The following is a 17,473-nucleotide window of genomic DNA, read 5'->3' on the forward strand; positions in this document are numbered from 1 at the left end:
AATATATTCAGTGGTCTGTTTTATTTCTCTTATAATTTAGGAATTATCTGTTATTTCATCATATTTGGACTTCAACAGCTTTAAGGGGACAGAAATAAACACAGTAGTCTTTGTTTTATTTCTCTCACAATTTAGGAATTATCTGTTATTTCATCATATTTGGTCTTCAACAGTTTTTTTTCAGCTAATTTATTTAATGAGTTAATTAGTGACTTTGATCATGATACGTGGTAGTAAGTTATATAGTGCATTATTGAGCACAAAGTATGTTTCTCTCTAAAAAACATGTTGAATGAACTCTGGACTTCAACTTTGGAAGAAATGGAAATGCAGAAAGTTTGCTAAATTGAAGACTAGATGTATATTCAGAATATAGGCACAGGTTGAGCATTCCTAATTTAGAAATCTGAAACAATCGAAAATTCCAAACTTTTTGAGTGCTGATATGATGCCACAAGTGGAAAATTCCACACATAAGTACTTAATGGAAACTTTGTCTGATGTACAAAATTACAAAGAATTTTGTATAGCCTGACCTTCAGGCTGTGTATAAGGTATATATGAAACAAATGAATATTGTGTTTAGACTTGTGTTTCATCCCCAAATGAATTAATCCTTTTTCACACTGATGTTAAAGACATACCCGAGACTGGGAGGAAAAGGAGGTTTAGTCTGACTTACAGTTACACATGGCTGGGGAGGCCTCGGAATCATGGCGGAGGGCAAAAGGCATTTCGTACATGATGGCAGCAAGAGAGAATGAGGAAGAAGCGAAAGCAGAAACCCCTGATAAACCCATCAGATCTTGTGAGACGTATTCACTGTCACGAGATTAGCATGGGAAAGACCAGCCCCCATGATTCATTTACCCCCCACTGGGTCTTTCCCACAACACATGGGAATTCTGGGAGATAAAATTCAAGTTGAGATTTGGGCGGGGACACAGCCAAACCATGTCACCAAGATATCTTATTATGTTTATGCAAATATTCCAAAATCTGAAAAAATCTGAAAAATTTCTGGTCTTGTGCATTTTAGATAAGGTATCTGATCAAAAAATTTTCTATATCTCACTCTTTTTGTCAGTTGATATTTAATGTTGTGCTTTAAAAAGTTTCTTTTAAGAGAAAGAAGAAAGGCATAAGGATTTGGAAAACTTAGGGAAGATGTTAGGTGTGTCATGGGAAGAGGGGTGTTTGTTTATTGGTTATGTTTCTCAATGGGGCTGCCTTGGGTGCTTTTTTTAGATTTGTACTAGAGTTCTTAAATGTAGGGTAATGTTTCAAGCATACTTATTTGGATTTAAGGAACTACTAAAAACTAGTTTAAATTATTTGACTTATATATCTGTTCACTTGTGGCCAGGAACATTAGTGATTTATAATTTGCCAGAGAAGAAAAATCTAGATTTGTAGAGAAACTACTTGTGATGTTATCATAATACTCATAGATTCATAGGCCTCTGGTGTGCCTCTATGGTGGAAACTCAGCCAGTGAATAGTATATCTTGTGTTTGGTTACTCTTTTGAAAGATTGCATGTATTTAAGCATTGGATACATGACTTTACTAGACCCCTAGATAAATTATTCTTTATTTAAAAAATAGATCATATGACCTTTATTGTTTAGGTATCAGTCCTACAAAGAGTTGGCTGTCCTGGAGATCACCTCTTCCTTCTAAACCATATTCTTCGATGCCCTGCTGGTGTTAGTAAATGGGCTGTTCCTTTCATCCAGGTATGATGAATGGTCATTTCTTTCTGAGGGGTTGGGGGAGAGCTTTTAATTAGACATTTTTCCTGAAGAAATTGTGAAAAAAAAAAGACTTTAAAAAATAGTAATATTTTAAATAAAATTCTTAAAATATATCCAGAATACATTTATAAAAATTCTAATGCTGAAACTTGTTGGGCCACCCATAATTGACAGAATTGTACTAGTTTGCTTGTAGTCTGGCTGGGTAGATTCAGTCGTATTTAATTCTACACAATTTCTGTGCAGGAAGGCTCACCAGGACTTTTTTCTCATGGTATTCAATATAGCTTCCTAAGTCAATCTGTCTTATGCCACAGTTGGTACAGGTCAAACAGAAGCCTCCGCATCTCAGAGTTCTTTAATACTAGCAGAGATCTCAGGTCTGTGTGATCAACTCTTATATACTTAGGAGTTGACTATGTGGTTTTTAGATACTCCTCTCTGCTGTTGCCTTTGGGTCAATTTGTTACTCATAGCAACCACTTAGAATGGGTAGGACCAAAATGTTTCCCAAATTCAGCTTCTCCACATCTCCTTTTTTTTCAGTATTTCTAGTGGCAAGAAGTCTGAATCTTATTAGGTAGAAGGAGGATTTTTTTGGTTTTTGTTTTGTCTCTCTTTGGATTAAAGTAGCAGTAATGTCCTTCATCCCATGTTGTTATGGATAATTGATGGAACTGCCCAGCTACCTCTGTTCTTTGAGTGCAGCTGACTCAGTGCTGTCAGGTAACCCATGGGCTGTGCTTTACTTTTGTGTACTAGGTACCAGTGCCAGCCTTGTTCTCTTAACAGCAACTTTGGTTAGAACACTTGTGAACCAAGATTACAGACACTTGGTTTATTTGTTTTCTACAGTATGCTTTTTGCTTTTCTGATTTCAGATCAAAGTGTTGCATAACCCATCAGGGGTCTTTCATTTTATGCAGTCCCTTGCCCTGCTGATGTCTCCTGTCAAGTAAGTGTGGAAGAGCTTTGCAAAGTAGAGATTGAAATGCTTCCTTCTTCTAAGGGATTGGCTTCTGAAACTGCCTAGATCCAAAGAAGAACAGCTAAGGGAAGTTTGGCTTTCTAGAATTTAACATTGCAGATTTTCTTTGGGTTTGATACTTCTTGTTTCAAAGCGACCCTTCAACTGCTTCTATGCAAACAACCATTTTTATGGGTTCCCCATTTTAGTGGGTTTGCCTCTCTTGTCGTATATACTATTGTGAAAGGTGCTACAGACAAAAAGGTGATCTGTTTCTTGGAAAAAGAGGTTTAGTGCCAGAAGAGAAATAGTACAGAGAGATTTAAGTGTTAAATTGTGAAGCTATGCAATAGAAATGAAGAGAATAAAGAGTTGAGTGGAGGAGTCAGAGAGGGTTTCATGGTAAATGAGCTATGTTTGGAGAATGGATTGGACTGGACATGGTGGCTCACGCCTGTAATCCCTCACTTTGGGAGGCCGAGGCAGGTGGATCACCTGAGGTCAGGAGTTTGAGATCAACCTGGCCAACATGGTGAAACCCCATCTCTACTAAAAATACAAAAAATTAACCAGGTGTGGTGGTGTAATCACCTGTAGTCCCAGCTGTAATCACCCAGCTACTCGGCAGGGTGAGGCAGGATAATTGTTTGAACCCTGGAGGCAGAGGTTGCAGTGAACCAAGATCATGCCACTGCACTCCAGCCTGAGTGACAGAGTGAAACTCCATCTGAAGAAAAAAAAAAAGAATGGATTGGATTTCAGTAGGAGAAAAGGACAAGGGAGAACATGTAGGTGGGAGAACAGTGTGAGCAAAGGCCGCAACACAGGTTAGGATAGCTGTGCAGAGCACAGGTAGATTAGCGTGGCTGAAGCTAAGGTGTGTGCAGGAGCTGGTAACAAAGGTGAAGAACTCGGGTGGGTTTGATTATAGAAGTCCTTGAAATTAAGATGAGGAATTTAGATGTGATGATTCCTTTCCCTTACTGCCTTGGATACAAGGGGCTGCTCCTGCATGTGGTAGATTATGATTTGACTCACAAGTATTTTTGCATTTATATCTATGTTTTGGCCCTAAAGAAGCCTCTCTATTCCCCTTTTTTCACTCAGTAAGTCATAGTTGCTAAAATAGTTTCCCTGGCAACGCTTTGGGAGCCTGGTTTGAGTTAAGGTCCGCAGCATATGTATTGAGGTCCTGCGTCATGCAGGGAGCTGTGCTAGTGTAGCTGCTTTTCTGCAGTTACTCATCATTACTAATTCAGAATAGTTGTATTCTCCACCAAAATTAGTGCAGTTTTAGTAGCCTTGGTTTTTGGCCAGTTCTTATTTCTTATGTATTAATTTAAACCATTTGAAGATGGGGTTGATGTGTGGCTCTTCTTCAGGGTGAGGAGATACTCCAGAATACACTCACGTGGGGCTTCATGTAAGTGATGGGAGTGATTATTCTTGTCCTTTAGAAATCGAGCTGAGTTTATGTGCCACATGAAGCCCAGCGAGCGGAAGTCATCCTCCTCAGGGCCTGGATCTGGGACCTGGACGCTAGTAGACGAAGGAGGAGAAGAGGTAACTTGTCATGTCCGCATCATTTTGATGAATCATTGTGAACCCTTCTTATGCCCCAGGTATTGTTCTAAGCACTTTTTACATAGTAGCTCATTTAACACATAGTATCTCATTTAATTCTTCCAGCAACCCCATGAGATAAAGACTTATGATTCCCATTTTATAGACGAGGAAACTGAGGTGCATGAGTTTGAAGTATCTTCTCTCAAACCATAGAGTCATTAAATGCAGAGCCTCTAGAGCTTGTGCTTTGAGCCAGTGTGCTGTGCTGCACCCCTTCTCTAGAATACCATTCTGTTCAGCTGGGAGAACTTGGCACCTGGAAGTTAAAGTCATATTATGTTAGATGTATATGAGGAGTTTCTTTATGTAGTAACAAGTTTCTGGGGTTCGAGCCTCACCTACAGATGATATGAATCTGAATAATAAAGAGCTGGAGCTTAGCAAGATTTTCCTTTAACTCATAAACTTCTTATCCAGAAATTCTCAATTGAAAGGTAGAAGATTTTCCTTTTGTGGTGAGAATTTAATGATCAAAATCCAGCTTCCTGAGATCACCCTTGTTAATTTTCCTTTCTACTATACCCCTCATGAGTATGTTTATAAGCAGTTTTGTTCTCCAGCTAATTATCAGTTCTAGTCTTTTGTTTTGGTCTGAATCATGATTTGATGTTCTGGTCTAGGATGCTGAGTGACCAGATTTGTTATAATCCCTCTCTTAAAAGGAGATGAAAGTGTGCAGCAGACAGTACTCAGAATGACAGCCATGGCAGCTGTGGGATCACGTCTGTGTATCTCCCAGAGTGCTCCTTTAGAAGTGAGGATCCCCCTTCACAGTTGTTTTTCTCTTCCCGAAACTTGCAGGAGGAGGTGGTCAGGCGGTGGGAAATGATGTGGATGTGCAAGCGTCTTTGCTAGAAACTGAGGAGTCATTCTGAAGCAAGCTTCTCAGGAGCCAGTACAGATTGGTCTTTTAAAGATTGTAGTGGAGCAATATTTTTTTTTTAGAGTGGTCTTTCTTGGGGGAGAAGTCTTTTTTTCTGGTAGGTTTCCTGCATTTAATCCCAGACGGATAATGATTAAGAAGCATTATAAATACTTGTATTGTTTAGTTAAATCATTACAAGTTATTGGAAGTGTTTTAAATACTTCCAGTCAAAGTATTTGATTAATTATCTCACCCTGCGTTGGGTGCCTGGCTCCTGTTAAGCACTCCCTGAATATTCAGTGAATTCAAGAACATGGGGAGTAGATGAGAAAGTTGGGAGTGCCATTGCTTCAGAAAAGCTGTGGGGAGGAAGGCGCTCTGAATTATCCACATCAGTGGTTTCTTGATACTAGCCATGTACTAGAATCACCTGGACAACTAACAAACCTTGCCCAGGCCCATACCCAGACATCCAAATATTTCAAAGCCTCTTTGGGGATTAAATGTAAGGCTGAGTTAAGGACAGCTAAGTTGAGATCTACTGCCTTAAGTAGAGTTCCTAAAACTCTTGTTTGTTAGCCATTTTAGATACATAGTAAGAGGTAAAAATTGAGTGGCTTAAGAAAATTATGAATGACTGGCATCAGTCCCTCGTTGAAATTCAGGTGATATATTCTTCAGGCTCTCAGGATCTTTTTACTTCCTTCGTTTTTTCATGTAGCATATCTCAGGACATAAATCAACTTGGTTTTAAGGTGACTTTAGTGCACTGTGCCAAACAAAAAGACCACGAAGATTTCCCCTATGTAATCATTTTATATGACCTCAGTTATATTATACTGCTTTTCACAGCACTAGTTGACAACAGAACTTCAGTCATCCGTAGCAAATGTCAACTGCTTCCTCTGAAGTCTCTTGAATATTACATAGACCTTGATTTTGGGGGAAGAGAATTGTAGCTAGCACAACTTGAACTCTCATCTATGGTTCTTTTTTTTTTTTTTTTTTTGAGATGGAGTTTCGCTCTTGTTACCCAGGCTGGAGTGCAATGGCGCGATTTTGGCTCACCGCAACCTCTGCCTCCTGAGTTCAGGCAATTCTCCTGCCTCAGCCTCCTGAGTAGCTGGGATTACAGGCACACGCCACCATGCCCAGCTAATTTTTTGTATTAGTAGAGATGGGGTTTCACCATGTCGACCAGGATGGTCTCGATCTCTTGACCTCGTGATCCACCTGCCTCGGCCTCCCAAAGTGCTGGGATTATAGTCGGTTCTTTTTTTTTTTGAGATGGAGTCTCGCTCTGTCATCCAGGCTGGAGTACAGTGGTGCAATCTCTCAGCTCACTGCAACCTCTGCCTCCCAGGTTGAAGCAATTCTCATACCTCGGCCTCCAGAGTACCTGGGATTACAGGCGCACACCACCATGTCTGGCTAATTTTTGTATTTTTAGTAGAGATGAGGTTTCACCATGTTGCCCAGGCTGCTCTTGAACCACCCGCCTTGGCCTCCCAAAGTACTGGCATTACAGGCATGAGCCACAGCGCCGGGCCCATCTGTGGTTCTTTAATTGGTGTTATCAAAGCACTGATCCCTATAGTAAGGTCCTCACTCTACAGAATTTCTTTTTTTCTATTTTCTTTGGGATGGACATTTAATGAGAGCAGTTTCAGTCACTGGCTATGACCCAGTTACATATAAAATTGTGCTTGCAATTTCAGGGGATTTACTGTGGAACGATCTGTGGAACTGAGACTATAAATTTCTGTCCTGGAGAAAAGGTCCATGAAGACTCATGAGGATATCACATGTATACCATTGAGACCTGTGATAATTTAGCTCCTGTAACTCTAGACCATAGTGTGATCTGATCAAACCAGCTGACTTGATTTTTTTGTCTTTTCCCTTAGGATGAAGACCCTGAGACCAGTTGGATTCTCCTTAATGAAGATGATTTGGTGACCCTTTTAGCACAGTTCCCGTTTCATGAACTCTTTCAGCATCTTCTTGGGTTTCAAGTGAAAGGTAGACTAATTTGTCTTGTCATGTGTAAAATGTGGTAGTGGCAGGTGCAAATACAGTAACTCTGCATCGAGTCTTACTTCTTGTGCAGGCTCTAACCCAGGTTTCTTGTGCCGAGCTGTTCTAGGCTTCTCTTGTGCTTGTCATTTCCCACTTGATGTTTAGATGTGAGAAGGCTAACTAGCTTGCACATTGCCCAGCTTAAATAAATTGTTTCTAATTTTCATGAAAAAACTTTGTCTCAAGTTTTTTCCCATTTCATGTTAATATGGGAGCCAGGGTAATAACAGTGTCAGTTCTTCTCCATCTTGGCTTTGGGTGTTCACTAAAATATTTATATAGCTGTATCTGTTCACGTTTTTTCATAGTAATTATGATGTTTTTCTTTTATCTGGTTAACTTCTAGGTGATTATTTACCTGAAACAACAAGACCTCAAGAGATGATGAAAATTTTTGCCTTTGCCAACTCACTAGTGGAACTTCTGGCTGTGGGGTTAGAAACCTTTAATAGAGCACGCTATAGGCAGTTTGTGAAGCGAATTGGTTATATGATCAGGTAATACTGCTGTTGGTCTATCTTTCTCTGTTACTTTCACCCTGGTCAGATGCAGATACTGTATAATTGGGATGATGGACATTTTAGTTGTAAACCTCAGGTCTTATTTTTTATAAAAGTTAAGATTTTTTCCTTCACTATCTGTAAGATGGAATTTCATAAGTGCTTCCAGTCAGAATATTTTGTGAATTATCTCAAATTTAACTGGCTTGCCAGATGATTGCTCTTGGAGTCGAGATCCCCAATGCTGCTGCTGGGTTGAAGTCCAGGCGAGAGAGAAGGTATCTAGGAAGATGCAGGCTCTTAGTGCTTCTGATGTTTTAATAAATTTAGAGAATATGTACTGCTTTTCTTTGAATTAATTTTATACTCCTTTTTTTCTGCTTTATTTTTCTGTCTTTACTGGATTATTTCCTACAGCATATACAGATGCTGTTATTCAACTTCCTTCTCCACCCAAAAGAAACTCCAGAATATAGCTGCGTCTTCCCGTCTTCACTGCTCACATCCCATTTCATTCCTAAGTCTCCTGACTTATCTTCCTGCTTCTGACTGCCCACCGCCCCCTTCTGCCCATTTCCCACTTCACTGTGTTCTCAAACAGCCAGTATTCCTTATGAGTCTTGAGTCAGCCCAGTCACTGTCTGCCCAGAACCCTACCGTGCTCCCCACTGCACTCAGGGAAAAAGCCGAGGTCCTCACCGTGGACTGCCGGGCCCTCCACAATCTGGTTTCCTGCCATTTCTTTGTTTCGTCTCCAGCCAGTCTCCCTCTCCCTCGCAGCACGCTGCCCACTGGCCTCGTTGCTGTTCCCTAAACATACCTGACACCCCTCAGAGCTTTTGCATTGGCCGTTTCTTCTACTTGGGCACTCTTCTCATAGACACTCTTGTGACTCCTCACTGTTTTCCAGACTATCAAATGTCCCTCTTTTTTTTTTTTTTTTTTGAAAGGGAGTCTCACTCTTTCGCCCAGGCTGTAGTGCACTGCTGCAATCTTGGCTCACTGCAACCCCCGTCTCCCGGGTTCAAGCAGTTCTCTGCCTTAGCCTCCCAAGTAGCTGGGATTACAGGTGCGCGCCACCACACCCAGCTAATTTTTGTATTTTTAGTAGATACGGGGTTTCACCATCTTGGCCAGGCTGTTCTTTAACTCCTGACCTTGTGATCTACCCACTTTATCCTCCCAAAGTGCTGGGATTACAGGTTTGAGCCACCATGCCTGGCCCAAATGTCCCTCTTTAGTGAGGCCACTTGTGCTCCCAACCCACCTCCTTACCCTGCCCACCCCTCCATCTCCAGACATACCTTATTCTCCTCTCTGGCTTTATTTCTCTCAGTGTCACTTACAACCATGTGACAGACTATATATTACTTTATTTGTTGTCTCTTTGCCCTTCACCAAATGTAAGCTCCATGAAGGTAGGATTTTATTTAATTTTTAAAATTTATTTTTGTTTCTATTTTTGGAGATGGAGTTTCGCTCTGTCACCAGGCTGGAGTGCAGTGGTGCCATCTGGGCTCATTGCAACCTCCACCTCCTAGGTTCAAGTGATTCTCCTGCCTCAGCCTCCTGAGTAGCTGGGATTACAGGCATGCACTACCACACCCAGCTAATTTTTGTATTTTTAGTAGAGATGGGGTCTCACCATGTTGGACAGGCTGGTCTCGATCTCTTGATGTTGTGATCAGCCTGCCTTGGCCTCCCAAAGTGTTGAGATTACAGGCGTGAGCTACTGCACCTGGCCGAAGGTAGGATTTTATTTTTTCCATTTCATTATCTTCAGACCCTGGACGATAGTAGGAGCTCAATAAATATGTGTTGAGTAAATGAATGTTGTAAATGTAATAGAAAGGTGCAGCTATTGAGCTAATGAAAAGTACTGTATTATCTTTCCTCATGCTCAGGATGACCCTTGGTTATGTAAGTGACCATTGGGCACAGTATGTGAGCCATAACCAAAGCTCAGGATTGGCCCAGCAGCCCTACTCTGTGGAGAAACTACAGGTTGAATTTGATGAGCTGTTTTTGAGGGCTGTCCTACATGTGCTGAAGGCCAAAAGGTAAGACATATGATGATATTTAGTGAGAAGGAACTTCCTCACTAGTGAGAATATTCGAGTGAAAGCCACTGAAGTAGGTCTTTTGTAATAGTTTTTTCAGTGTATTTCACCTATTATCTAGGGCAAATTCTTGGGCCTTAGTTTCCATATCTGTTAGTATCCCCCTGTTGGCTGAAATGATCTTCCTCTCAATTCTTTCTGTTAACACTATTCTGGTGTCTCAGTTTTTTGCCACCTTGAACTTTTGGGGCAGCCTTGAACAGGGGAAAACAAGGATAGATTCTCTCTTTCATATTCCCCCTGCAGTGCCTGCAGTGAGACGCAGCAGGTGTGCAGCATGTGGTACAAATGATTGGCTGATTTTATTGTTCAATTTGCCTTCCTGCAAGGGTTTTAAGTTCTGGGAATATCATGGATCTTGGTCCTCTGTCTGGGCTTTGTAAATGCTGTCTTTGGATCATGCTATCTGTGCCACTGCTTACAGCCTAGGACCTCTTTGAGGCATAGGTAGGGGCACAGCGATGCATCCTGTTTCCCTTCCCTGAGCCACTGGCCAGGTTGAGGAGTGGATTCTGCTGCAGGATTATGCCCTTCACTAGGAGATGCAGGCCCACCTCCACTGCCACCCAGCTCGGCTTATAAACTGCTGGCTCTCCCCAACTTTGGCCATCTACTGAGCTAGCTGTCTACACTCCCTCTTGCCATGTGACTCTTCTCCTCAGTCCCCGATTTCTTCTGCGTTGTGTAGTAAGTTTGAGTCTTGGTCTGCCATTTACTGTTACCCTGGAAAAGTCACTTAATATTTGTGATCTTACTTTCTTCATTGATAAAACAGAGATGGTGATAATAATACTACTGTTCCATTAACCTCATGGATATGTGATAAGGGTGAATTGTGGTAATGTGAGGAAATATATTTTAAACCATAAAGAACTTTTCAAATATGACTAGGAGTTGTTCTTACGTGGTTTCATATGGGGAATAGAATAATCTAGAGACTTAAAGACTAAGATCAGGATTTCTTAGCTAAGTGTTAACCACTTTTAGATACTGTGAAGGTGTGAGTCTAACTTAAATAGAACTTTGGTATAGAAATTTATCTTTTTTATTTTTATTTATTTTTTTGAGACAGTCTCACTTTGTTTCCCAGGCTGGAGTGTAGTAGCATGATTTTGGCTCACTGCAACCTCCACGTCCCGGGGTTGAAGTGACTTTCTCACCTCAGTCTCCTGAGTTGCTGGGATTACAGGCGCTTGCCACCATGCCCGGCTAAATTTTTGTGTTTTTAGTAGAGACAGGGTTTTACTGTGTTGGTCAGGTTGGTCTCAAATTCCTGACCTCAAGTGATCCACCCTCCTCAGCCTCCCAAAGTGCTGCGATTACAGTTGTGAGCCACCACACCCAGCCTTATCTTTAGATTCCTCCTGTTACATGGGTACCATAAATTTGCTGGTCTCATGAGATGCACCAAATCCTGTTGGGAACGGTGTCAGGGCATCAGTGTGGTCGCACCTGCCCACTGACGCCAGCCTGGTGCGTGGAGAGTCTTCCTTCTCTATCTCCTGTCACTTGTTCTTGACCTTGCGTAGGTGAGAGGCAAAGCTTTCATCCTAGTTACTTACTAGGGCTTATGTATTGAGATGTGAACCCTTCCTGTAACATTATGTATATAATCACAAAGATACTTGTTTTAAAATGTTGACAGCCATTGTTCTTGAGTTTATTTTAGGAAACAAATTATATGAAAACCAGATATTTAAAGCTATGAAATTTAAATTTATTTGGGACTCAAATGGAAATTTCTGACAATAGCTATCCCTTCAACCTAAAACAAAAGTAAACTATACTAAAAACAGACAACAAAAATATAAGCTATGGCTGGGCACGGTGGCTGCCGCATGTAATCCCAGCACTTTGGGAGGCTGAGGCAGGCGGATCACCTGAGGTCAGGAGTTCGAGGCCAGCCTGGCCAACATGGTGAAACCTCCTCTCTATTAAAAATACAAAAATTAGCCAGGCATGGTGGCAGACTCCTGTAATCCCAGCTACTCAGGAGGTTGAGGCAGGAGAGTCACTGGAACTTGGGAGGTGGAGGTTGCAGTGAGCTGAGATCGTGCCACTGCACTCCAACCCGGACAGCAGAGCAAGACTGTCTCAAAAAAAAGTACGTATATATACATATATATGTTTTATAAATTCGTGTATATATATATCTATATATATATTTGAGATGGAGTCTTGCTCTGTTGCCTAGGCTGGAGTGTGATAGCACAATCTCAGCTCACTGCAACCTCCACATCCCGGGTTCAAGTGACTCTCCCACCTCATATATTTATATATATGTATATATACCAGACTACCCTGAATGCCTGCCATATAGGGAATTTTATAGCCTGAAATATACCCTGTTTGTGATTTTACTTTTAAGTCCTCTACAATTTCCCTTTATTTTTTTGGGGTTATAAAACAGCATCAGGTCCCATGTGAAGTGTTAGGATAATTAATTTATAAGATAGAAACCTGGCCCACCTGACCTTAGAGAATTTTCTTAATCTCTTGGTCAGGAGTCTAGCTGGTGGTGTTTTCAGAGTCTAGGTCAATGTGGGTTTGGCTGCCAGTTGCCTGTTTAGGTTCATAGATGTGAATTAGGCATACACTATTCATTTCTTTCTTAAATTTGGTTTATTTGTAATTAGATAATTTGTAACTGGATAATTTGTAGTTGTGCCTCAAATATGGCAACAGCTTTGAGTGCCTCATATATATATATTTTTAATTTAACAGTTGGTAAGTTGCTATACATGCCATAGCAGACTTTATTTTATTTTGAAATGGAGTCTCACTGTTTCCTCCAAGATGGAGTGCAATGGGCAACCTCTGCCTCCCGGATTCAAGCAATTCTCCTGCCTCAGCTTCCTGAGTAGCTGGAACTACAGGCATGCACCACCACGCCCAGCTAATTTTTGTATATTTAGTAGAGATGACGTTTTACTATGTTGGCCGGGTAGTCTCGAATTCCTGACCTCAAATGATCTACCTGCCTTGGCCTCCCAAAGTGTGATTACAGGCATGAGCCACTGTGCCCGGCCATTCCTTAGCAGATTCTGACTTCCATGACCGCCATCCTGCTACAAGTTTTTTTTTTGTTTTTTTTTTTAATTATGATGACATTCACATGCAATTTTAATTGAGTGCTGAATGTTTTTGAGATACTGGTTTAGATAGCAGATAATTAAAATACAAGGTTCTAGTTATAAACTGGTTTATATAAAAATGAACAAGACCTGGTTTCTGCTCTCAAATTGCTGTTAGGCTAGTATGTTATATGTAAATTACAGTACCTTGAAGTGTTTCTCACATTGTAGTTTAAGAATCACTTGAGTTCGAGTCACCAAGGGTAACTATTAAAAGGCTCAAATTCTTGTGCGCCAGCTGTGACCTACAAAATCAGGGTCTCTATAGGTGAGGCTTGGGAATCTGCATTTTCTGCAGTCTCCAGGTGGTTTTTCTGCCACTACAGTGTGAGGATCACTGATGACGCCAAAGTCAGGTACGGATAGAGTTTTGTAATAGCGCAGAGGAGGAAGTCCAAGGAGGGCTTCACCCATGGAAGGAGCCAGCCTGGAGGTGTGGGGTCTCTCCAGGCTTGTTGGATTGCAGTGGTAACTGAAGGAAGGCAGAGAGGGCTCTGGTTGGAAATACGGGCCAGAGCCGTACTGTGGAAGCCTTTGAGTGTGGACTGAGGAGTTTGAACTTGGTTCAGTGCTCAGAGAGGAGTTACTGGATGGATTTGAATTTTTCTTCCACCCACTGCACATGTGTCTGTGCGCGTATGTATACCTGTATGTTTGCTCAGACACACACATCCACAGCTGGCCTCTTTGCCATCCACTACTGTCTGTGCCTTAGTAGCTTGTGTGAGTTGGGGCTAATATCCATAATAATAATAATAATTTTTGAGACAGAGTTTCGCTCTTGTTGCATAGGCTGCAGTGCAGTGGTACGATCCTGACTCACTGCAACCTCTGCCTCCCAGGTTCAAGCAATTTGCCTGCCTCAGTCTCCCAAGTAGCTAGGATTATAGGCATGCACTGCCACGCTTGGCTAATTTTGTATTTTTAGTAGAGATGGGGTTTCATCATGTTGGTCAGGCTGGTCGTGAACTCCTGACCTCAAGTAATCCACCTGCCTTGGCCTCCTAAAGTGCTGGGATTTCAGGCATGAGCCACCACGCCTGACCATATCCATAATTATTGTGTTGGTTTTTGTGAGGATGGATTGAGTTCATATTGTACTTATATGTATGCACACACACATGCACACATTGTAGTGGTTAGAACAGTACCTGGCACAGGCTGAGTGGTTTATATATGCTGTTAATGTTATCCATCCTTGAGGTGTTTATGACTAAAGCATATTAGAAAAATCATAGTGTGATTTAAGAATCTTTTTTTCCATGAGAGCCAATGGTTTGTCTACTTTCTTAGTGTAATGAAGCTGACTAATACATAAAATGATTCCTGCTTACATGCAGACTTGGCATTTGGCTGTTTATGTCGGAGATGCCCTTCGGGACGCTGTCTGTGCAAATGCTGTGGAAGCTCTTCTACCTCATGCACCAGGTGGAGCGCGAGAACCTGCAGCAGCTCTCCTCCTCCCTGCAGCCCTCCCAGTGCAAGCAGCAGCTCCAAGGTACGGCCCCTCCGAGCGGGCGGCGTCCAGCAATCCCTGTCATTGGGTGCTTCTCTTTATAGCTTAATTTTTACTTTTAGAAGGACTAAGAGAAAATATTATACTCTACATACTCAAGTGTAATGATTTTGAAATTCAAGAGACTGCTTCACAGTTTCGATGTATTAAATAGCAACTAGCCTATCTGAAATCAAAATTTGGTGAGTCCCAAACAATATGCCAGTGAACACAATATTCTGACTTTTAGGAAGCACTTTTTTGTATGTGTGTGTGTGAAATTATTCTAGTTGACAATTGTACTAACAGAAATGTATTAATTGTCTAGAAATTTGTTAAGGCTTTGTGCCCAGCCGTTCCACTAATATCTTTCTTTTATTGCTGTTTTTTTTAAAGTTGTATTGTTTTTATGAACTAAAGATATCGACAGGTATACTTTAAAAATTAATTTTGTTGAAAACTTAAGTTTTAGCATCATACCACCTCTAAACTATAGGATATTGATTTATTTTTATTTTTTATTTTTTTTTGAGACAGAGTCTCACTCTGTCACCCAGGCTGGAGTGCAGTGGTACGCTCTTGGCTCACTGTAACCACCACCTCCTGGGTTCAAATGATTCTCATGCCTCAGCCTCCTGAGTAGCTGGGCTTACAGGTCCATGCCACCACACCTGGCTAATTTTTGTATTTTTAGTAGAGACAGGGTTTCATCATGGTTCCCAGGCTGGTCTTGAACTCCTGACCTCAGGTGATCTACCCACCTTGGTCTCCCAAAGTGCTGAGATTGCAGGTGTGAGTCACTGTGCCTGACCATGATATTTATTTAAAACAAAATTATAATGTTCAAAATGAAAAACACTATTTAATTGGATGTATGTTGTAGTGATTTCTAAAAGTTACCTTGTACGTTAAAAAATGATAGACAATATACTGAAATACTAACAAGATTAAAAACAAAAACAAAGATAATTATATTTTTGAAATTTTTTCCCTTAACAACAGGAAGTAAAGACTGTTTTCCAAATTTTAAAATGTCTATATCACTTATAACCGTACGCTTTAAAAACTATTGAGCCTCTATTGTTTGCAAAGTAGTTTCTGCAGACATTTGGTATTTGTTTTTTATTTCCTTTTTTTTTTTTTTTTTGAGAAGGAGTCTTGCTCTGTTGCCCAGGCTGGAGTACAGTGGTACAATCTCGGCTCACTGCAACCTCTGCCTCCCAGGTTCAAGTGATTCTCCTGCCTCAGCCTCTTGAGTAGCTGGGATTACAGGTGTGCACCACCACATCCAGCTAATTTTTATATTTTAGTAGAGACAAGGTTTCACCATGTTGGCCAGGCCGGTCTTGAACTCCTGACCTCAAGTGATTTGCCTGTCTTGGCCTCCCAAAGTGCTGGGATTACAGGCGTGAGCCACCACACCTGGCTTCCATTTCTATCTCTCTAGATTGATGTTTTTATTCTTCTGTTTCTTTTTTTTTTTCTTTTCTGGTGCTCTGCATGCATCCCCTTTTGTCTCTTTCTGTTTTTCTTTTTACCTTTTTAGTGACAGCTGTGGACTCCTTTACATATGTTCTGCTTTGTAAAATGCTTCTCCACTGTTCTAGAGGCAGTGCTTCTGTTAGACCATTGCCATGGTTGGACCTGGGCTTACAGAGTGAGCTAGGTGAGAGGTTTCACAGCCATTGTCTGTCCTCTGGCAGCTATTTCTGTGGGTGAAATAGCTAACACAGAAGACAGACATTTCCTTTGGAAGTGCCTGGGATGGTCAGCAGCACTTCTTTGTATACGTGAGTCCTGGGAGGTCTCCTTTGTAGAGTCATCTCCCTTCATTTTGGACTTACTATCTGCCAGGCTCTGTGTTAGCACATGTGGCAGATGGAGCTGGTGTCGAACAGCTCAGCTCTGTAGTGAATGTGATTCCAGACCCTGAAGTGACAGTACCAGCCTTGCCTCAGCCTGGAACTTTGGATTCTGGGGCTGGAGTTTTCTGTCTGGACTCCAGGCTCCTACGGCACTTTTTATCTTTATCTCCCTTGGGGCCTGTATCACCTGACACGGGAGTTACTGTGCCACAGCAGAGAAGTTTCGTTTGCCTTATTACGTTCTAATCTTGAGAGTGGAGTCTTTGCAAACTTTAATCCGCCTGCTCTAATTTGCTGTTTTTTCATCTTCTCTTTTGCTTAATCTTTTATATACCAATTTTTTTAGGAGGCTTGATTTTTATTGTTAATAGAAGAATAAGGCTTCCTAATATATTCGACCTTCCTAACATTTTATATTTAATAAATGCCAGAAGTACTTATTCTTCACAACCAATTCTTACTTATCTGTGGTAATGTGGGTAGGGTGAGCCTGAAATCAGTTTCCAGGGAACAAATTTTAACTAGTTTTAACATTTCCTAACTAGCAGATTTCTCAGCAGTGATTGTTCAAAACTGGTCTGTTTTAATTTGGCTTCTTTTTGTTTGTTTATTTCTAATCTGATCAACATTCTGGCTACTAGTAAAGTGTAGCCATAAGCAAATTTGATGATAAATAAATGTAGAAATGTGTTGATCTTGTTTGTCCTTATAGTTAATATTTTAAAACCTAATTAGAAAGTTATTTCACTTTCCCATTGTTTTTCCTATAGAGTTATTTAAAATATAAGGCCTTTTCCTTGATTTGTACCTTAAACATTGTAAGTTTAAATGATAATTCTTTTTTTTTCCTTTTTAAATATCTTTTCACAATGTAAGTTAGAATAGTCATGGCAATTTTCATTATTCTGGGAATGCTCTGTGTAATAATTTCCACTACAAATCCAGTTTGGAGATGGAAAATGAAAATTGGTTTGGTAAATGTCCCAGAGTTATTTTGAAAATGCAGATTTGGTGAGCTACCTTGGTTTCTCAAATGTGTAAATGTGAGAATGATTTTTGGCGTATT

At 40.9% G+C, this 17,473-nt stretch overlaps 1 protein-coding gene across 2 annotated transcripts in view; it reads left to right on the forward strand.

Annotated features, from left to right (window-relative positions):
• Positions 1-17,473, forward strand: part of EPG5 (ectopic P-granules 5 autophagy tethering factor) — a 113,236-nt gene that overhangs the window by 16,004 nt on the left and 79,759 nt on the right. For both annotated transcript variants that reach the window (XM_012440833.3, XM_012440831.3), the window contains exons 5-11: positions 1,631-1,738; positions 2,638-2,711; positions 4,181-4,286; positions 7,122-7,236; positions 7,640-7,790; positions 9,698-9,853; positions 14,388-14,545. In XM_012440833.3, the coding sequence (XP_012296256.2) occupies positions 1,631-1,738; positions 2,638-2,711; positions 4,181-4,286; positions 7,122-7,236; positions 7,640-7,790; positions 9,698-9,853; positions 14,388-14,545 (868 nt within the window). The remainder of the gene's footprint in view (positions 1-1,630; positions 1,739-2,637; positions 2,712-4,180; positions 4,287-7,121; positions 7,237-7,639; positions 7,791-9,697; positions 9,854-14,387; positions 14,546-17,473) is intronic.

The sequence above is a fragment of the Aotus nancymaae genome, unplaced genomic scaffold (genome assembly GCF_030222135.1).
Source record: "Aotus nancymaae isolate 86718 unplaced genomic scaffold, 86718_ANA_hifiasm-v0.15.2.pri h1tg000020l, whole genome shotgun sequence".
In the NCBI taxonomy this organism is placed as follows: Eukaryota; Metazoa; Chordata; class Mammalia; order Primates; family Aotidae; genus Aotus; species Aotus nancymaae.